The 23524-nt window shown below is 31.1% G+C and overlaps 2 protein-coding genes and 1 long non-coding RNA gene across 4 annotated transcripts; 1 reads left to right on the top strand and 2 right to left on the bottom strand.

The window, feature by feature from the left end:
* Positions 1–1781: 1781 nt before the first annotated feature.
* Positions 1782–2783, top strand: LOC134696678 (uncharacterized). Its single transcript, XR_010102989.1, has 3 exons — positions 1782–1882; positions 2027–2104; positions 2669–2783. It is a non-coding gene; the product is annotated as an uncharacterized LOC134696678 (long non-coding RNA).
* A 6828-nt stretch (positions 2784–9611) lies between these two features.
* On the bottom strand, positions 9612–14104 carry LOC134696564 (uncharacterized). The gene is made up of 3 exons (XM_063558417.1): positions 14024–14104; positions 11866–11901; positions 9612–10702 (listed from the first exon to the last, which is right to left on the bottom strand). Exon 3 carries the CDS (start codon positions 10482–10484, stop codon positions 10065–10067), a length of 420 nt encoding a protein of 139 aa, XP_063414487.1. The 5' UTR covers positions 10485–10702; positions 11866–11901; positions 14024–14104; the 3' UTR covers positions 9612–10064.
* A 1138-nt stretch (positions 14105–15242) lies between these two features.
* LOC134697209 (uncharacterized) lies at positions 15243–22533 on the bottom strand. 2 transcript variants are annotated; one of them, XM_063559331.1, is made up of 4 exons: positions 22237–22533; positions 21086–21230; positions 19362–19646; positions 15243–15865 (listed from the first exon to the last, which is right to left on the bottom strand). In XM_063559331.1, the coding sequence occupies exons 2-4, from the start codon at positions 21174–21176 to the stop codon at positions 15675–15677; spliced, it is 567 nt and encodes a 188-aa protein (XP_063415401.1). In that variant the 5' UTR covers positions 21177–21230; positions 22237–22533; the 3' UTR covers positions 15243–15674. The 2 variants fall into 2 exon arrangements, with proteins under 2 accessions (XP_063415401.1, XP_063415402.1); XM_063559332.1 differs by lacking the exon at positions 22237–22533 and having other exon boundaries at positions 21086–21531.
* Between the last annotated feature and the right edge of the window lie 991 nt (positions 22534–23524).

Below are 23524 nucleotides of genomic sequence, written 5' to 3' on the forward strand. Positions count from 1 at the left end.
TAAGACGAAATATATGGACAGACAATATCAATTTCGATGGAAATGATGAGATCAACAAAGGCTCAAAGCTTTAAGTCAATTAGAGATTTATATTTGGAAAGTGATTTTTTTTGGATAAAACAAGCTTCCTTTTAATATGCATATTCTTATGTTCATTTGTGAAACCATGTCTTTTGACTGAGTTAATCAATTTCAATTGATAATTTGTAGTGTTTCTTTCCATGTTTTGATGTTATCCTTTTTGTTCAGATAAGAGTGAAGGTGTGGTACCATTAACACTTCATTAGTTGTCGTTTGTTGATGTTGTTAATAAGAGTTACTCGTTTCTTGTTTTTTAATAGAGTAGACTGTTGGTTTTCCTGTTCGAATAGTTTAACACTAGTAATACTTCGTGGCCCTTTTAACTTGCTGGCCTATGTGAGATACGGCTCCATGTTAAAGACCGTACTTTGACCTATAATGGTTTACTTTTAAAAATTGTGACTTGGATTGAAAATTGTGTCATTGGCACTCATACCTAATTCTCTTATAACTATATACAATATATCAAGTTGATAAAGTCTTGTTTTCATTTCCCCAGCCCTAAGTCGATACCGCTGCTTGGGGACTATCAAAAATGTGGAATGAGTGACAATGTGACAACTCTCAATCCATGTCAAAGTTTGTAGGTTTAAAGACCATTATAGGTTAAAATAGCATTGATACCAAAAAACTAAATTTGTTTACCTTTCGTTGAAGATGCACTATACCTGTAACACGTATAATTATTTACTTAGTGCCTTTCTGTTACATGGTTTTATAAGTGCTTGTCCACGTCTACCCTGCACATGTGTCTAATTGTATCCATCTGATTAGTTTCTCAACTGATTAGAATAATTTATTATAATGAATAATATTCTTATCTGCAATGTTAGAAACCATGCAAGTACAAAGGTTACAGAGAGGTTAATATGCATCGAAATAAAAAATGCATTAAAAATGCATAAAATTCAAAATTGTGGAGGAGATAACATATAACAGAATACATATATTCGTTTATCGGTAATTTGTACATTTTTCTTTTGATGTGCACTCGCTGATAATGTCAGTATCACTGAACTGGCCGTGATATAACAATTATTGAGTTAGTACGCAAATGACATGCGCGAATACAACGCGTAATGATCTACTTTCACCTTTCATTCACAAAATTGCGCGTGATTTTTTTTCGCAGAAACGCACGAGATTTTTGGCGAATGAAACACTTGACATTGTTTGAGACTTTCACAAAGTTAGTTCAGCCTTTTTAGGTGTAATACCACCAAATCATGATACGCCACATCCGGTTGCATACGAAAGTAGGTCTAAAAAAATATTCCCTTGAATTTGACAGTTGTAGAAAATTAACCCTGCATTTCAATGCACTTAAATTTTTCTGAGTCATAAACATGTATGTTGGGTGTCTGAAAGCATCATTCTTTTTTTATTTGATGGTCTTATAAAATATTTTGGAAAGTTAAGGTTACATAGTTGCCAAAGCAGGTAACCAGTAAATAACCTGGTAAAAATGTGATTGTTTACTTCCGGTGCAGGTTACTTTCTTATATGCAATGAAATGTAGTGTGAAATTTTCACTGTAGCACTGGAAAGGATTAAACTTTGTTCATGCAAAGTATTTCTTTGGTTGAAATAAAGGTAAATTCTGTACATTTTTTTTAAAAGTACCAATTTAACAAAGACTAATAGGGAAAAATCAATGGTGGTATTACACCTATTTAGGGAAACTACATGTGCACTCGTGACCTTATTGTACTTTCATTTTTAAAAGTTATTAATAAACCAGTTCATACATTGTAAACATGGACTATTCGGAATGGATTGAGACACAGAAAGCACGTTTGAGGTAAAATTGCCTTGAAATGGGGGTTTACGGGTGTTTTCTAAGTCAAATGGGTGGACAGACAAAGCTGTATTTAGTTTACTGTGTTAAATTTTAGATAATACCCTAACAGTTTTGTTTATACAACATGTGAATTTTTTATTTCAGTGTTCACATGTTCTGAAGAGCATTCTGTTGAAAAATCTTATATGTGAATTGGTCTGCAGATGACACTTCAGCATTAAAGTAAGTATCAACTATCATCATGTTTTTTTGTGTTTTTTTTGGCCGCAAAATTTACAATTTGCCATTGTGCCATCTACATTTTGCACAGACAATAAATCATCTAAACACTTATTTGCCCTGGATTTATACACATCAGAATCCAGTCTCACATACTTAAACTTTATAATTCTTACCAATTATTTTTTGTACCAGCATTCCAAGGGACATAACCCTTTTTAAAAACATTTTGAGGTATTTTTTATTACTCTTTCTCCCCATTTTCTAATGTAAAATACAAGAAAGTGGACACTTTGTGTCAATCTATTAGAAATATACTGTTATGAGTAAATAAAAAGACTTTGATACCAGTAACAATAAAGGGTTGACTGAAAGGGAACCGTTATTTGTCACACTAGGCGAACAGACTAAAAACTCGAGTTACACATAAGGGCTTCTAGAAACTTCCGTGTAGACTGTTAACATTTATAGAGACAGTTCTTTCAGCTAAAACACTTTAATTATTGATTTAACATTACATTTATATCATTTTTGTGGGGAAATAATCACATTTATTTTATTTTTTAGACAAAAGATATCAAGTTTTGATGAAAAAGGAAGGAAGGAGGAAAAATGGACCAAAACAGACCAAAACAGACCTTCAAATGAACTCTAAAAGGTGCAATAAAATTATTTATCATCTAAAAGTTGTCTTTTGTATTCTATTTAATTGTTTGAATGCATAGATCATGACTTTTTGATCAGATATTAGTCAACACTGCATTTTATAATGATACACTGAAATTTGGATTTGTCGAAGAAATTAGACTGAAATTGCCGTAGGATATGGCCTTACATTATAGTGATTTTCTCTGAAACTATAGATCTGACTGAGACAAAACTTGGCAGTTATGCTTGAAATAACTTGCAATTGGAGGGAAAAACATTACATTAAGTTTATTTGACATTTAGGTGTTCTTTAGGTGTAATACCACCAAATCATGATACGCCACATCCGGTTGCATACGAAAGTAGGTCTAAAAAAATATTCCCTTGAATTTGACAGTTGTAGAAAATTAACCCTGCATTTCAATGCACTTAAATTTTTCTGAGTCATAAACATGTATGTTGGGTGTCTGAAAGCATCATTCTTTTTTTATTTGATGGTCTTATAAAATATTTTGGAAAGTTAAGGTTACATAGTTGCCAAAGCAGGTAACCAGTAAATAACCTGGTAAAAATGTGATTGTTTACTTCCGGTGCAGGTTACTTTCTTATATGCAATGAAATGTAGTGTGAAATTTTCACTGTAGCACTGGAAAGGATTAAACTTTGTTCATGCAAAGTATTTCTTTGGTTGAAATAAAGGTAAATTCTGTACATTTTTTTTAAAAGTACCAATTTAACAAAGACTAATAGGGAAAAATCAATGGTGGTATTACACCTTTTATACGATTGTTGTAAAAATGTGACCAAAAAAAAGCACGAAAAAGCCGAGACTTTAAAAAAACAAAATGCGTTATCTATAATTGATATATGAAGTACAACTAAGATATCGTCCATGATGTTCCCATCATAGTTTTTATTCATATAATACCAATATACAGCCTGGTGCTGTTCCAAGTAGTTTTCTTTTTCTGTTTCTTGAGAAGTATTTATTTACCTGTTCAGTCACTATAAAGTGTTACAATTCATATTTAAACGCAACACATAAATAGTGACCAAAAAGGAACCGCTATCGTATGAAAGAAGCCAGAAAAAAGGTCAACTTAAAGACAGATATTCATAGAACAAAGAACATAAAAGTGAGCTTATTCATTTGCGATCTATTATAGGATAAATTTAAATAAGGGGGAACCAGGGGGAACCAAACTATACATGTATAAAGGTCTGCTTTGACCAGAATTGTAGTCTTTATAAGGGGTGACTGACCCGGGTCACCTTCCTCTAAATTCACACTCCAGGACCTTTACACTCCAAGTTTCATAATTCTGGTCCTTGTTGAAAATAGATGAACAAGACTTTGACACAAGCAAGAATTATAGCCTAGAAGTTTAGTGACGTCTTTGAGATAGATAGATTTTTTTCAGTTTTTCATATTTTTAGTGTGTATTTTTATTTTTTAAACCTTAATTTTAGAAATATAAATACACACTAAAAATATGAATAATTGAAGTATTAACTAATTTCTGAAAAAAACCGGATGCATAACATAAACCACCATATTTCAACACGAAATAAATACACAACCGAGTTTTTCTAAAAAAATAATAATAAAACTAAAAACGGAGTCATGGTGAACTTTATTCAAACTTTTATAAGATAAGCCTCTAAATCATCATTTTCAATTTTTCAACCTAATTAAATGTCTACAGTGTCAAAAGCCTAGTATGTACAATGTTTGAAAAATAGACACTGATTTCGGTAGAATATTTTATATCTATTTGACCTTTTCATAGCAATAATAATTGAAATCTACACAAAACACTGATATTGGTAAATATTCTATTTATATACCCTTCCTTTCTAGAAACGAATTGCACTTCAGTTTCATTAAAAAAAGCTGAATATTTGTAATTTAAGCATGTGTTATAACTGAAACAGCTTAAAGATGTACGATCGAAACGAACCCTAACAAAACAGTCATATACATATTAGACCAACTTGCTTGGAAAGTTGAAACATTATAATCTTACAAATTCAAATATTTAAAAATGCCAAAATTAAAAAGAATCTGAGATTAGTAGCATACGGATTTGTTTTGAGAAAGATTCCACTATTTCGAATTCATCAGATCTCAATATTATACATTTTAACAATCAGATCCAAATTGATGTTGATTAAATCGTTTAAGTACATATTGTACTTTCAAAAGAAGGCTTTTAGAAGTTTTAATTCTGTACCAATCATGTTCTTTCGAAAATTACAAGAAGCTAGTTTGTTAACACATTTTAAATGTGATGCATGACATAATTATGTATATCAAAAAACAGATTTATGAAAATGCCAAAAAAAAAGACATTCAGAACACTTATTAGAAACATTGATACCCCATTCCTGATACTCAATAAACCCAAGTGAAATGGTTTAAAATATAAATCAGCTACTAATGACAATTTTGTTTAAGCTGGTTATTCTAAATGATCAAATTTGAAAAAAAAACTGTTGTTTATAATTTGAACCTTGTTGTGTCGTTGTTCGAAAACTATGATTATATGTGTTGCATTATAATGTATCCACAAAAATAATGGAAAGAAGAATCAAATGTCTTTAGTCTTTTGAGGTGAATATTATTTAGCATCATGTATTACACAATATGATTCTTTCTTATTAATTTTAACTTTGCTATTGGTACTACGATCCCCCAATATATGCTTTTATTACGGATTACAAATGTGTCGTCGTTTGTGATTGGATAACAACAAAGAGATGTCAGTATATATTCAGGAAACTGCCGGGGTATATACGACGTTTTTCTCCCCAATTTAAACCTCAAAAACGTCATCATAACACCGGTAACTATGTGACGTAGTCAAAAGCTATAGGACTGTCAGAGGCTCACAGAGGGAAAATAATGACGTGCTTCAGTCAATAATACATTTTAAACAAAATCACGCATTTTTCACATTTTAACACTTAAATTTAATTTTAAAAGTGTTATTATAAATTATTACATACAGGATAAAATTATGTTCGCAGCAATTTAGAAAATCCTTCACGTATGCCGAACATATCAGGTTGGGTTTTTCAACTTTATATATGTGTTGTCAACAAAAACCTAAACTGGAAACTAACATTAAAAGAGGGACGAAAGTTACCAAAGGGACAGTCAAACTCGTAAATCTAAAACAAACTGACAACGTCGTGGCTAAAAATGAAAAAGACAAACAGAAAATCAATAGTAAACATGACACAACATGGAAAACTAAAGAATAAACAACACGAACCCCACCAAAAACCAGGGGTGATCTCAGGTGCTCCGGAAGGGTTAGCAGATCCTGCTCCGCATGCGGCATCCGTCGTGTTGCTTATGTGGTTACAAATCCGGTAAATTGTCTTATTCGGTAGGTCAAATTCATGAAAGGGAAGGGGATTGCAGTTACGACGTAAGGAACATATCCAATATCATTTGTGAAACGGTTATTCCATAATGGTCAACCAACTCGTGATGGCGTCCGTAAAATTTACGAAGGGATGATTTCAACTTCACCATTTGGAACTCTTAACTTAATAGCTTCTTTGTGAGTAGTAACCCTCTATCAAGAAAATAATGATAGGAAATGCAAGCCGGGAATATCGTATCAATTGGGAGATATATACCTTGTATGCAGGGGCTGCTGGAATTTTGCTACTTAGAAATGGAAAGTTCACAATTGGAAAGCTGAAATAATCTCTTTTGTCGTAAAGTTTTTTCTTCAACCGACTCTCACTGTCAATTTCTAGATGTTAGTCAAGATATGAAACCGACTTAACTGTATCTGTAGTATCCTTTATCTCCAATTCGATGGGATAGATGCGATCCACATAGTCACCAAATTTTGAATTGTTTAATAAAAGAACGTCATCTATATAGCGGAAAGTAGAGTTAAAGGATATTGCCAACTTCTTATCTTTCTTCCTAAGAAGTTCCTGCATGAAGTCAGCCTCATAATAATAAAAAAACAAGTCAGCAAGTAGAGGGGCACAGTTTGTTCCCATTGGGATGCCGACAGTCTGTTGAAAAACACGCCCTCCGAACGTAACAAATATGTTGTCAATCAAAAAATCAAGCATCTTGGTAATATCGGTTTCAGAGATTTTTTGTTTGAATCAGAATAATTCTTTACAAAGTAGGATTTATCCCTCCCTAAGACAAGATACTTTTAAGTCAGGGGTAATTCCAAATATATGTGTAATTCAGGTCTCAGAAAGGGTATATACTGTGACATTACTTGCTTAGGGCTTATATCCCTTCGCCTTCGGCTCAGGGGATATAAACTCTAAACCGGGAATGTCACAGTATATACCCTGTCTGAGACTTCAATAACATATAATACTAATTGTTTATATATGTTTGTTTAAATCAGCAGTATTGCCTGTGTACATAGTGTCCCTTCAAGACTGAATATGTATCTACTATAAATTGAATGCCGTCAATCATTTGTTACGTTTTTCTAAAGATGTTTTGATGAAGAAAATCCATTTTAATTCATTTTTTTCTCCATCATTTTCATAATTTTCATCTATAAACAAACTTTTGAAATTGTAGTGGCATGGTTGGTCAACTGATAAGTTGTATGGCTGATTACAGGTAAATCAGTAATTTCTTTTTAACAGTTGTATGTATTCTGGGGTGATGAATACCTAAATGTTATGGGGAACATCCTGTACATGCGTAACACTTAATATATAGTCAAACAGATGACATTACCATTACGCAATTTTTTCTTCTGTTAATGAAATATTTGTATATCATCATAATTGGCTATTTTATAAACCACATTTTTGTACAATAATGATTTACCATGATATTAACATTAAATATTATGAATGTAGAATAAATTTATATTATAAGATTTAGGAATCAAAATTTATAATTTCTTAAAAACCCTCATTCAAATTGTTTAATATCAACCATATTTAAATTCTTGTATACATTAGATTTCATAGCCATATTTGCATTTGTAAGATATTAAGATATCCAAATTTTAAATTATTTTACACGCCCAATTTTCATGTTTGTTGTAAGAAGTGTAACTTGAAACAACAGTAAATTATCGAAAGATAAATAAATATTAAATTAATATCATGAATATTGGTCATAATTTGTAAAACTCAAAACTGTCAAGTAAATTTAAGACACAATGCAAAATTTTCAGAATATGTCAAGCCATACTGAGAAAAATAAGAATGTCGACATTATGTCGAGAAACTTCAAGACAGTATTGAAATGTCAAGAATTTGTCAAGAAAAGAGTAGGTCAGGTGGGGACCGATTTTGACTTCAAATTTCAGGTTCATCTCATGCAAGCTCTTTATTTGAATCAATTAGTTTATGTTAGAGATTTTAATTGATTTAATATTTAAAACGATTTGATTCAAGCTAAAATATGAAAAATCTACCAAATATGCCAAAAACTGTCACTTTCAGATGGTTTTTGTCAAAAATAAAAGTGGCCGCATCCGTGTTCATCTTCAACCTTTATATATGTTATGTATTATCATAAAATAGAACTTAAATTTCAATATTGAGGATGTACACGAATGCGGCCACTTTCGTTTTACACGAAAACCGTCTAAATTTTAACTAAAATGCTTATATTGTGAAGAATTCAGTAATTTAGCATGACTTAATGGTGCTAGTACCCATTATATGTGCATTGTATTGTCAAAAACATCCCATATTTATGTTTATATGTTGGGGCCAAAAAGGGGTCTTACTAGACTTACTCCTTTTTAGACCATATTCAGAATGTCGAGAATATGTCGAAAAAATTTCATACAAATTTGATATAAATGAGAATTCGTCAAAAATAAGACACAAGTCATACTTTTGGAGAATGTCAAGTAAAAAGTCATGCAAATCAAGACAAAAACTGGTCTTTTCAGACTTTTACACTTTTGTAGTATAATTAACTCAAGTACTTTTAACGCTATTCGCTTTCCATCAAATATGTATTTTTGAGAAGCTGTCCAAAGGATTGAGTATGCAGTTGATGTGTACATGTTTATTAAAACTACTGGTCAATCTGTGATAAAAAGAAATGGTTCAATGATCTTACAGGACCCAATTAGTTCAATTAAATTGCCTGAATAAGTGTAAATTCAATAATGACTTATGGCTATGTTTCTTTCAACTTAAAGTTCTGTATTAAAAGTTTTCCACTGACTGTCCGTTTAAATTAATCAAAAAGGTCCTTTAAGAAATATGCTTACGCTCAGGATAAAATTCGAATATCACGGTCCAGGCCATGTGTAAATTTCCAACAATCTATGGCTTCAATGAATTATTTCGATTCTATACGGTCATTAAAAAACTGAAGCGAGGGTTTTTATGCTGTACGTTTGGCTGCTCTTTCTTACTCCCTTTTAGATAAAGCTCAATTATCTTTATAAATATGTAGCTTGCGTAGGATATTTCGTAATTAACTGCTTTTTATTATTTTTAAAATCTCAAATTTTAAATAATGCAATTTTTAATTTACATGTTTGTCTTGTAAGCTTTCATCAAATCCAAAGTTGACATTTTGTAACTAAGGAGAGGCCATGTTCATTTACCGAAATGAGTAAATATGGGAAAAATGCAATAGAATAGAAAATAAAACAAAACCTACCTCAAAAATCAGTTTTAAAACAATATCATACGAATACCGATGGTTCACGTAATAGAAAACTTTCAACGTTAGCAGTTTCATTTGTATGATGTCATCTTTTGAAATGACTTAATTGCGCAAAAAGATTAATAGACTTTCGCGGAATTTTATTAAATTAATATTTTGTCGATTTATCCGAGCTCTTGTGCATTACTTCTTTTTATTATGCAAACGAATAAGAATACAACTTATTTTGTCTTGTTTAATTATACTTTTTAAAGCAATATATAGATTCCAATATATGTAAATTTACGTTGGCAGTACATTGTAACAGCAATTATTATGCATATCTCTGAGTCTGCGCTAAGTATATTTTGTCTAGTATTTTATCACAGTGTTGTTTACAAAGCTAAAGAAGCACGTCATATTAGAATTGTCGGTTATCATAAATATCATATTACACTGGGATATAGTTTTACTTAAATAGTGTTATTTTTTCCAAAACGAATATGAGAAATGAAAAATATTGAAAAGCGAAATATCAAATTGTAATGATAGGAACATAAGAGATCGTAACTATGGACATATTCACCAAATAAATGCCAAGTATTACAAGTGCCAATAAAAAACGACAAATTACAATAACATATATATATAAATGTTCATTTGCAAACTGTATTAATTTTTTTTGTGTCAGTCCAGAGAAATATTGTCAGAAATTAGATTACACTTTTGCGTTACATTTGTAATAGTTTGGTCTGGTTGGTTTGTATCTTTGTTATCGGAATTTGAATGGCAGACAAATTTACATACATCGGCGCGTTTCAAATCATCACTTGTGCAATCGCTATTACTTAATATCCTGTTATCTGATACAAGACGTATTGGTGTTCTGCTTTTTCCAGTTCTACGACTGGTGTCGTTATATACATCCTCTTTATTTTGTACATTGATTTGTTCATAATCTTGTTTTTCAGTATAAATAACAGGTACAAGTGAATGATACGGATGAAGATATTCTGAATCATCATACTGAATAAAGTGATCATCGGACTGATCTGAACGGTTGGTTCGTTCCGATCCAATTGACACATCGATAGCTTGGTCATGCATTAAATCTTCTAACTGATGGTCGTCAATTATATTGTACACGTGCTGGTTGTCGTTCAGTTCTATAATTTCGGATGCAACACTATGAATTCCTGTACTACTGCTGATATAACGCGATTTTCTATATTTATATAGCAAAACACACAGTAAACCTATTAATATAGCACTAAGTATAGACACTGAAATCAGACTATGTTCAATCCATTGTCCACTCCTGTGACCTACAACAAATAAATGTATTTCTAATGTACTTTGTTGATATATGTCTAAACAATATGAGCAATATGAATCTTGAATATGAATATGAAAAAGTAAATGCAATACGTCGCGAAAATTATGGGAAAAAAAGTAAAATAAGAAAAATGCAAACTCCAAACAGAATAAAAAGAGAGAACTTTATCTACAATGTAATTGCAAAATCAAAAGTTCAAACACATCAAACGTATACAAAACAGCAGTCATACGTAGTGAAGATATTTCCTTATGTCGAAAATAACTAAAGCTGGCTGTATAAGCTTACTTAGTTCCTCAGTTAAATGACACATGTACTTATAGCATGTAATTACTTTATAATGACAACAATGTGTTAGCAACTAAAACAAACAAACAAAATTGATAAAAAAGTCAAAAATGTTCATAATTATACGTTAATCATTTAAGAATGTTCTCATGACCAATCGATTTGTCGTTACTTCTTTAATCATATAATAGGTTGTATTTGTTTAATTTGTTCATCAAATTCTGTCTAAATATATCTGTCTGTATGTGCTTGTCCCAAGTCATGAGCCTGTAATTCAGTGGTTGTCGTTTGTTTATGTGTTACATATTTGTTTTTCGTTCATTTTTCTACATAAATAAGGCCGTTAGTTAGTTTTCTCGTTTGAATTGTTTTACATTGTCTTATCTGGGCTTTTTATAGCTGACTATGCGGTATTGGCTTTGCTCATTGTTGAAGGCCGTACGGTACCTATAGCTGTTAATGTTTATGTCATTTGTTTTTTTGTGGATAGTTGTTTCATTGCCAATCATATCACATCTTCTTTTTTATACTGTCGGTTCTTATGATTTTTTTCCTAAATAATCCTTGTATCTTAGAGTATTTTGCTGTCAATTTAAAAAGCTTGTATCTCAAAAACAAAAACGGTTTATCGTGTCTTCCTTGTGAATATGCAGAAGCAGAACTGAACATTGAATATAAAAAAGAAGATGGGGTATGATTGCCGATAAAAAAAAAATCGCCACATGAGAAGTCTAAAAAAATATATGTCTCTGGATACCTCAATTACAATAATTCCATGCTGAAAGGAAATGTATTGTGCGCATCTCACACAAAACAATGAATAAAAGAAGAACAAATAAATTGAATGCATACATAGAAACTTACAATTAGAAACATCATCAGGATTTGTGGTATATTTTCCTAAACGTACAAAATAAACATAATCATTATTTCAATTGTTTGTCTTATTAATGATAATGTAATTGTTATCTAAGAGAAAACGTCAATGCTATCGTGTTGATGCAGTCCTTGTTAGTTGAAATATACTAAACATCAGCATTTTAGAAATATATCTTAGTGTCCCTGATCAATTTGTCCATGAGAAAGAGTAAAACATTATTCTCTTTCGTGATATACGGTCGTTTGATGGCCTATACATAAAAAAGAAGATGCGGATGGTTGCCAATAATACATCTCTCCACAAAAGACCAAACTGGCTTACAAATTAACAACCATAGGTCTTCGTACGGCATGTAACATTAAGAAAAGCCCATACCGCATAGATAGCTATACAATGCCCCGAAATGAAAATGTAAAACAATTAAAAAAACGAGAAAGCTAACGGCTGATTTATGTACAAAAACGGAACGAAAAACAAATATTTAACATATAAACAAACGACAATAAATGAATTACATAGGGAGCTTGAGCATGTTACTGGGATTTCAACCCTTACCTGAACTTGGAACAGTGGTGTAACAGTCCAACATAAAAACGAAATTTAAAATCAGATGAAAATAAATAAACTCATCATAGATAACCAGTATTTAATTTTGTACTTACGACAGACGCCCGTCAACACAAGACTCATCGATGACGCTCGAATCCAAAAAAGTTAAAAAGGTCAAATAAAGTACGAAATTGAAGAGCAATGAGTTCATAAAAGTTTTGCCAAGTTCAGCTAAGGTTATCTAGAAAAAAAAGCCTTAGTATTTTAAAATTTCAAACGTTTTTTAAACACTCAATTTAGAAATATGATCACATATATCAATGATAATCCATATCAGCAAATATTTATGTTCATCCTTAATTTGTTAGGCACTGAAATTAAGATCTTTGCGTTTAATGCATTCAGTTGTTTTCTTGTTGTTCTAATTAGATGATAATATTTTTGAACAACAGAAATAGAATAAAATTGAGAACGGAAATGGGTAATGGGTCAAAGAGACAACAACCCGACCATAAAACAGACACAAGCAGAAGGTCACCAAAAATTATTCAATGCAGCGCGCACCCACACCCGGAGGCTTCCTTTAGCTAGCCCCTAAACACATATATATATACTAGTTCAGTGATAATGAAAGCCATACTAAACTCTTAAGTATACACAAGAAACTAAAATCAAAAATAACACGAGACTAGCAAAGGCCAGAGGCTCCTGATTTGAGACAGGTGCAAAAATACAGCTGGGTCACACATGTTAATGAAATATCAACCCTCCCCTATATATGCTATACCTCTAACCAATGTAGAAAAGTCAAATTATAACAATACGCACATTAATGACATGCCAGCTCCAGACATCGATAAAACTGATTAAAAGTTCATGTCTTCATCATATGAATATGTCTTGTATGAAGATTGTTTAGTTTGAAACAAATAATTATTGTAAAATATATAAAATGATAAATGATATTGCGATTAAACAGTGGAAAATAATTAAAGATTAAGTGTTTTTATACTTCATTTCCTAAAACAATAATTGTGTCAAAACATTTAAAATAATCGCACATGCAGTATAGAATACGTCATGAAAATTAAATGATTTGTGTCAAAACCGTAAGAGACAATAACCGCAAATTTAGTACAAACTGTAAAATTTGAAAAGCATTTTATCAGCCAAATTACCTAAAACTTTATATACAGATTAAGTAGTAGTGATACATGACAGTTCTTGTCCACTCGTTTTTGGGGCGATTTGTTATTTGATTTTGCCATGTGATTATGGACTTTCCAAATTGATTTTCCTCTGAGTTCAGTATTTTTGTGATTTTACTTTATACACTGATTATGTGTCAAATGATCTTATTTCAAATGGATGTGTTAAGCATGAAATGTAACAACAACAAAACAACTAAACAAATACAACCTTAAAAATCATTAGCTAAGCATATGTTGAAATTATCCAATTGTTTTATGAATGTTAGTGCACATATCTGTTGCTATTAGAATATGAGTTCTTTGTATTTCAATACTTGTGCAATTACATCATTATTTCTATTAAAAACTTACAATAATTTCAAAATTTACAATTACTGCCTACCTGTCCATGTAGTTTCCACTGTTGTTTTCTTGACATTTACTGAATAAAAAACACTAGTAAACAAAACAGTAATAGGCAGAATGTAACCAACATATGTTGTTTAGCAATTGGTGTCTACATGTATCTTAGGGAAGGGAAGAAACTTAGCTGGAAAATTGACGATGTCTAAAGCTTATCTTTACACCAGGTCCTCTACTCCTTGAAATAATGTTCCATAGTCTATGTTATAGTTCAATGTTGGAGTTTTACAAATTTATTTTCATAGCCATGCATATTTTGTGTTGTTCAAGGAAATGTACATGACAAGTATAATTCTGTAATTTTACAAACTCTGAAGGGTGCACGAGGTTGTGGTTGGGTAAATTGTAACATACATGTAGTAATGATAAATGGGACACTGGAAGTCCATAATCATAATCAAATGGGATGACTACGACCCTACCACAACAGACAATTTGGGTTAAATAAGTTACTTGTTTGTACCAATACTCTATCAAGCAAATCATGATTCATGAGGGAAACAGAAGCCTGTGTATATTTTACCAACTTGTAGACGTATACTCATTTTAACGATAACACACAGATGTTAAGTTCAGGATAGGGAACATGAATTAATCTCTTATGTCTTAATGATCAGTTTGTAATTTATTCTATATTCATCAATGAAGATATAAGACTGACTTTTTAATTACCATTGATGATATATCTTTAAAACTGTCCGAATAACATGTAATAGAACTAAAACAACTTATACAGACAGTTCAAGAACAATTCTACCATATAACAGTTCTAGGAAACAGCTATATGTAGAACTGTACCAAACATGTTAACTTAGAACTTTCAGTTTCAATTCTAGGCTCAAACTATCAAAATCATTACTACGATACAACAGTTATGCATTGCGGAAATTGTAACAGCTCTCTTATTATAATTTAGAATTCAGACAGTCAGCTTGAATATCTCTGTAAGTCTTTAAATAATAAAATCAATAAAAGTATTACATGTATGTGTATGTTTAATTCTTGATATTTCACACAGTCAGGCTATTTATTTTAATTTGTTATTTTCATAATATATTAATTTAGAAAAACAATCAATACAGTTTTGCACATATTGTTTGCTTTTCAGTGCGACTCAAGGATCTATGTTGAAGGCTATGTTTTAACCTATAATGGTTCATAGTTTAGCTCACCTGGCCGTATGAGCTTTTCTCGTCACGTTTTGTATGTCATATCATTGTCTTCAACAAGGAACCGTTCGTTTGTCCGTTCGTTCTCTGTCCCACTTCAGGTTCTTTTTATTTCTTCTAAAAGACAAGTTTTGTCGTCACGGATTAATTATTTGACCTTGTTCTCTTGGTTTGTTTTTCATCTTATTTGATATGTTTGTCATTAGGGAAATATTATGTTGACCTTCATAATTGATCTTTCATAGTCACATAACAAATTTGAAACAAGTTTTAATTCTTAGACTTGGAACAGGTGGACTCATTATGAATTATTGTATATTAAACAGTATTTTGACTATTTACTTACTTTTGATTTAAGAAATGCTCGTATGGTTCAAAGCATTTTTGATATTGTCATGTGTAGGTCTTTCTTATGTCTCTTCGTATCCAAACTTAAGTTTCTAGCTAATTTGTATAAACACTTTAAGCTTCAGATAAAACATAATTGTCAATTATGTCTGTATTTCTACTCTGTTTGCCTAGACAGTGTTGTTTATAAGCAATATTAGTGTATGAAAATCGTGGTACTAAAAACAAATAAACTATTGTTAACCTACCATCAGTTACTAATGAATCATTATTGTTTGAATCAGTCTTTCGCACAATTGGTTCACCTACATTGAAAGGTACATAATTAGAACACTAAACTGTGAACATGTAAAAGATTGTGCATACAGTGATGATAAATATTAAATTGATTGATTTGACATCTCCCCCACTTTGGTTTGAAAAATAAATGAAATCAGTTGGTTTAGTTCTCAAATAAAATGTGTGGTTTAAAAAAAAAGAAATAATACGAAATTATTCGAATAACATCTGAAAAGAACATATCATTCTCCTCGTCTTATCTGCTAAGACCATGACCGTAATGACTTCTTTTATGATCAAAAACAAAATACCGATATGTTTCTTTTAATTTATAAACGCACATCTTTAGAGATTTTTTCTCAGATTTTTTTTATCGGCAATAACAATCAAAACCAAGGAGTAACTAAAGACTAAAAAAATAAAGAATTTATCGTTTGCATTTTTTTCTATTCTCAAACATAGCCACACCCCTTTTATTATACCAACTCGTGATTCAAAAAAATTCATCGCTTAATGTCTGTGTCAAATAATGACTGTCGTAAACACTTCCTAACATCGAATTTCAGCACAAGCAGTTTCATACTGATTGACGTCTGTTGCTCATTCACCTCACATTCTATATTCTTTGCATAGCTATATCAGAATCTTAGTGATTCAAAAAGAGCAATCAAATGAAACAAACTTTATTATATGTTCACGATGACAAGATATTTTAGTTTGTAACTTTGGTTTGTTTTCTCTAAATCGATTTATGATTTTTGAACAGCAGTATTTTAATGTTGCTTTATTTATATAAATGTCGTTGGAAATGCATTTATACCATATTTGGTCATCATTTATTTATGTGCAAATCGGGTTTTGTTTTATTTTAATTGATAAAAAGGTTATTAAAAAAAAGACCCCCAAAAGTCAAATACGACAAAGAATTTTTGTTTGAATTTGTATGGTTCACCAAAGAAATTACTTTAAATTGTATAGCAATCATAACTAATAAAGAAAGCTTGTAAGATTTGTTTTGTTGTATAAAGATCGATATACTTGAATATGCTAGCAATATATCAGTATAATTAACTAATTACCAGAAAAGAGTATTCGGGAAGCCAAACATGTTAAAAGACAAATGCATGACATGCAAGAACACACCTAATTGGCTGTAACAAAACTTTATCTGTTTTTCAAAGAATGTCCAACTTAAAGTTCATTCTTATTATTTAAGTTTAAAATATATATAACTGTATTGCTATGGCAAAGGCTTTTTAAGATACTTGAATAATAAGTGCTTGTGCTCCTAGTGTAACTTGCTCCGATCGCACTGACATGTAAGCCAGTCAATGCGAAAAGGTACAAAAATGAAAAAAAAACAAAATCTAAAAAGTGTGTATAATTGTTGGTAGCAGATCTTTAAAACACAGTAATGTTACTCATACCATAAAGCTGTTTATAAGCTATATGTACATTCGAGTGCTGACATCCTCCTTGTTTTATAAACAGTTTGCTGAATAATTTCATATATTTCAAATCATATTCCATACAAAAGTAGAAGGTTTGGTGTGATTGCCATTGAGACAACTCTCCACAAGAGACAAAATGACACAGAAATATACAACAATAATTCACCGTATAGCCTTCAACAATAAGCATAGCCCAAACCGCATAGTTAGCTAAAATTGTATAGTTTAAGCCTCTTAATTTGGCATTAAATGGTGTTAACTCCGGTTACAGTGAGGATAAGGCTTTTGCTAACAATGGCAATATCAAAGCGAGCAATGGTTCGAGTCCTGTTCAGTAAAGTGTTGTTCCATTGATATTTCTACGTCTTTCTCATTTTAAATGGCAAATTCTTGGCATAATTGACAATTAACATTAATGTAAATTTTGGCGGAAAAATCGTTTGTAAAAATATTCTAATTAACTTTAACAACGCGTCCTGTAAGGTTTATAAACAAGACTTTTTGTACCTTTTGACATGGACTTCTCATATGGTATTTCCTTGAAACTTATAATCGGGCAAAAATCGTAATTTGGCATACAAAACCATTTTAGAATGAACATCAAAACACGGACAATGATTAGTGTTCTAATTGAAAGTTAGTGTGACCACACCTGCATGGTAAAATACCTTATCCAAATATTTTCCCTAACACAGATGGACAAATGTATACAGCAAACATAATGATCCCTATTTATATATTCCGGCATGCAAATATGTGAGCAGTTTCATATGTCTGTTTTACACGTTCAATGATACTACGAAACAGTCATTCTAAGTTGATGTGTCTCTGATTTTACAATTTGAAAAGTCGAGGAAAGTAAAATGAAAACACACTATTGTTAATTATGTTTAAAATTGAGAAAGGAAATGGTGAATGTGCCAAAGCGACAACAACCTTTTCTTTATTCATTCATGTACATATATTTCTTAAACATATTTAAAATATGCAGTGCTTCTTGAGTAACATATTTACCAAAGGTACCAGGCTTATAATTTAGTAAATAAATGTATTTGATTTGATTCTACGTTGTAATTCGTTATTATTTTATGACAACAATAAAAATGGTACATTTGGACGGTATCCCCTGTATATCAGTCCTGTGTATGACTAATTTTCAAAATATTCCTAAAAATCTGTATCTACATGTATCTTTCTATCCATATGAAAATGATTTTATCAATATATGAATTCGTTTCCGTATTCATATTCCGAATTCTGTCTCTTTTAAGATTGAAACACATCCTTCTTCATATGGTTTATTTTTAAATGCATCTATTTTAATTACTCGGTACCAATTAGTTGAATGTATAGTTAACTAAAATGGTAAATTTATACAAACCACATAGTAAATTTAAAAACAAATATGTTTTAACTTCTTTTTCATACATCATGTACATCCTAGATAAGTATTTGTTTTCATTATCATGGAACCAAATGGCGAAGTTGAAATCATCTTTTCGTAAATTTTACGAACGCCATCACGAGTTTTTTTACCGTAATATAATAACCGTTTTACAATGATATCCAATATGTTTCTTTCGTCATAACTACAATCCCCTTCCCTTTCATAAATGTGACCTACCGAATTAGACTATTTACCGGATATGTGATCGCTTCAGCAACACGACGGTTGCCACATTTGGAGCAGGATCTGCTTACCCTCTCGGAGCACATGAGATCATCTCTAGTTTTTGATGGGGTTCGTGTTTTGTTTTTTTTAGTTTTCTATGTTGTGTCGTATGCACTATTGTTTGTCTGTTTGTCCTTTTCATTTTAGCCATGGCGTTGTCAGTTCATTTCCAATTTATGAGTTTGACTCTCCCTCTGGTATCTTTCATCTCTCTTTTATCTCTGATGTTGCTAATGACCTCATGATGAGTTTGTTTATTCTGTATTTTATATCTAAAGGTGTGATAGGAGTCGATACAATTATATTGTATAATTCATATTCTTGATTTTTTTCTCGAGTATCAATAAAATGTAGTTGAAACATATTAAATGAATGACAAATTATATGTACGATACTTACTTTTCAATGTCACTGTATATTTTTGATTAATCACAGGAGGAACAGGTAGACACGTATATTTCCCTTCGTCATCAATACTTGTATTCTTAATTCGAAGATTCATTTTTTCTGTTATTTCGTATCTTAAAGAATTGTTACTCATTTTATTAAGTTTATTTCCAGTCCAAATAATATTATTTTCAAAGAACCAGGAGATCGCACGATAAGAGGTAATATTGACATTACAATATAAAAGGACGTCTTCTCCAGGTACGTATTTCTGTATTTCAGTAACAGTAAGGTTTACTGAAAATAAATCAGAAGCAAATAAATAAAATTCTAAGGCATCGACAGTCAAACTCGTAAATCGAAAATAAACTGACAACGTCATGGCTAAAAATAAAATATTCAAAGAGACAAACAATAGTACACATGACACAACATAAAAATAAAAAATAAAAAACACGAACCCCACTGATAGATTGTATTTTTTAAGACTGCATTTATTATACATATTGCTGTAGATGTGTATAAGTTAACCTGTTATACGTGGAAATTGCCGTTTGTTTTCTCTGTTGATTTGTTTAGAAAATAATTGTAATGTATCACATATGTGTCATCATGCCGCCTATTCTAATTAGCTGAATGTTAAATGCCGTACCACTTTCCATTACTGTCCACATCCTGCTGACTTGGTCTTAATTATCATGTCTCATTGGCATAAAATAATGTACCACAATGCCTAATATTTATATGATATAGTCTCTGACTTGGAACAGACACACCCATACAAAATTTGGCGAGGTAAAACATAAAAGCAGGATCCCATCCCTCCCTCTTACATCATACAGTGGCGTAACAGTACAACAAGAGAACGAACTAAACAAATCAGTCGAAAAAAGCTTAACTCATCACAAAGATACAAATTAAAATATATCTAACAAAACACAGTAACTCTCTATATGTATAATCATCCTGTTCAGACCAGTCTGAAAAAAGGACGGATTAAAGAAGCTAGTCGACCAATGCATTATTGTGTCCCCAAAAGTCTGAATTTGTTTCACTGTGTAGCAAAAACTTTATTAAACATACGAAACATTGTAGAATTGTTTGAATTAAAACACACTAGTGACATAATAACGATACCATAATCATGATAATGAAGTCGAATTTCGTGAAAACTTGATTTCTTGCTAATCTGAGAATGCAGAACAGTTTTTTATGAGATAATTGCGGCTCTAGTCTTCGCCAATAAATATGTTTGATGAAGGTGGTTGCCACTTACAAAACCATGAAAAAAGGTTAAAAAGATAACACGTTTCTGGAATAATTAACAGAAAGAAAATCTACCATATTTCAGGGTCGTATATTAATGTAAAGGACGCAATGGATATGTTATCACCACTAACTCTTTGTTTTCACTAGGTAAACAAACCGTACATAACAAAGTTCGAACATGTATGTCAAATTAACATCTTAACATGATAGAGCAATGCATAAAATAAATATATATATATATGCATGTATACTCAATTGAATTCAAGAGAAAAACGAAATTTTGATAAATAGAGAAATGTATGCAAATACACAACTGGTTTTTGATTTTATTTTCAACTTCTTTCTGAGACGTATAAGGAAAAAAATACGCATTGAGAAAAATTCATTATCTATGTCAAGGTTTTTATAATTTATTCACAGATTCACATGTTCTGCATAGATCTAGAAGCATGATTTTTGATACGTACCTTTACATATTGATAAAATGATGATAAAATAACTGATGGCAAGCATATTTACAGTCAGGATATGTTGATATACTTTCAAATAAAAAAGCATTGAAAATTGAACAGATTGAAGATATCTTCATGTCCGTGTTGGTAAAAGTAATTTCTGAAATACGTAAAAATGGTGCAGACAATTAATCTTAGAATATTTTTTTTATCTTTTTTCGATATAAGATATCTAACAGGCTGCAAGTAGTCTGTCCAATGTTTTATTGGTTTGTAGTGAAATAAATAAAAATTATAAATTCAATAACTTTAAAAGCACTAATATCATTGTTACAACGATTAAAAAGAAACAAAATCGTTTTGTTACCGCAAAGTATAATTGTCTTAAATACAAATTCGTATGTTTATAGCAAAAGAGGGACGAAAGATTACAGAGGGACAGTCAAACTCATAAATCGAAAATAAACCGACAACGCCATGTCTAAAAATGATAAATACAAACAGACAAACAGACAAACAATAGTACACATTACACTATATAGAAGACTAAAGAATAAACAACACAAACCTCACCAAAAAATTAGGGGTGATCTCAGGTGCTCCGGATGGGTAAGCAGATCCTGCTCCACCTGTGGCACCCGTTGTGTTTTTCTCATCATATAACAAATCCAGTAAATAGTCTTAATCGGTAGTTTTTTTCAAAGGGTGGAGAGGGGTTTAGTTTAGCCGTCTCGTGTAGGATTTTGCTATATATTTTGAATGTAGAACTGGCTTCATGTCCCCTCCATAAACATAGTAACTTTACCTGGGAGCTTTTATGGCAAAATGTAATGCATATTAAGTCAGTCCCAAATAATTTTGTTTGGGCTTCCCATAGTTAGAAAGTTATATATATATTTTTTAAATTCTAGGTTTTTAAAGTAAATCTCTGTACAAGTTCAAGTCAGGAAAATGTAAGTTGTTATCTTTTAGTTCGTTTCTGTGAGTGTTGCATTGTCGTTTATAATGTTTTCACTTCAAAATTGTCTATTGTTTTGTTGTTTTTTCTTACATTTTGCGTTTTTCCGCGGTTTTAGTTAGTTAACCTGATTTGGTTTTTCTGTATTTTCAGGTTTTCATTTGACAACGATTACTTGTAAATGAATATTTCACAAAAAAAATCTTACATTTTATTCTACTCCATTTTACTATTTGCTCTATGTTCTCGGCTGATTGAAATTTTATTATTTTCTACACAGAAAAATTGCATATCGTCTTGTACACAGGCAAAATTTGCTCACGTGAATTTCCCACGAATCTCACATGAAATTCACGTAGTAAATTGCATGTGAGATTCACCTCAAACGAGCTTATACATGAAATTCACGTGAACATTTTCATGTAAATTTCACGTGAATTGAGATTCACATGATTCTCACATGAAAATTTTCACAGGAATTTCACGTGAACTGTAAAAAATAAAATGGAATGTTTAATGAAATTACTTAAATTTGAAAAATAAGATGTTGTTTGAATGACCATATTTCAAAAATTGATGTGGATTTCACCTGAACAAAATTCATGATTTTTGTATGAAATTCATATGAGATTCACTTAAGATTAATGTGAAACTTACATAAACTGATTTCACGTAAGGTTCAAGTATAAGCTGGTTTGAGGTGAAATTCACGTGAATTTCACGTGAGATTCACATGAGTTTGAATTACTTGAAATTGCGAATAAAATTTGCCTGTGAAGTATACTGAATATTAAATAAAGATCCGGTCGCTAACCCCCCATGCATGATTGGGTATCCTTCGCAACTCTTTTATCGGCAATCAGTTTACATGTTATAAATTTCGATCCAACTTTGACTTTAATGATACGTTTACATTGTATTGGTGGATATGGTAACATGAACTTATTTTTATCTTATTCTTAATTTATCGTTTAATTGGATTAGGAAATAATTTGGAATAAATAAAACAACTAAATCATGTAAATATTTACCTCTGATGTCAACAAAACTTTACATCAATTGCTTTAGTCTATTTCCTTGTTTAATATGTTTTTTCCTGTCATTACTTTTCAATTGGGTCATCTATTATTTCAAACAATATTTAGTTTGATGATTAAAATGATCCGGTAAATTGAACAACTTATAAACAATATAGAATTATTTCCGTCGTGACATGCCTATAAAACAGTCCCAAAGTTGTGTCAAACATGTATCTGGTGTCGAATAACGATGTGATGAAAAACAAATGCAGGAAAATATAACCATACTACTGTCACTGCTTAATATCGTCAACACCATGCTTAACATGAATGATACTAAATATAATGCGACAACCCTCAATCAATACTTATCATCGGCCTACACATGCCTACTTTACCCCTGGACATTTAGCAAACAGTTTTAATCACTGCTTATATACCTGAAATATTTAAAGACACCAAACGAAATCACTGTTC

This window comes from Mytilus trossulus, chromosome 14, assembly GCF_036588685.1.
Source record: "Mytilus trossulus isolate FHL-02 chromosome 14, PNRI_Mtr1.1.1.hap1, whole genome shotgun sequence".
NCBI lineage: Eukaryota > Metazoa > Mollusca > Bivalvia > Mytilida > Mytilidae > Mytilus > Mytilus trossulus.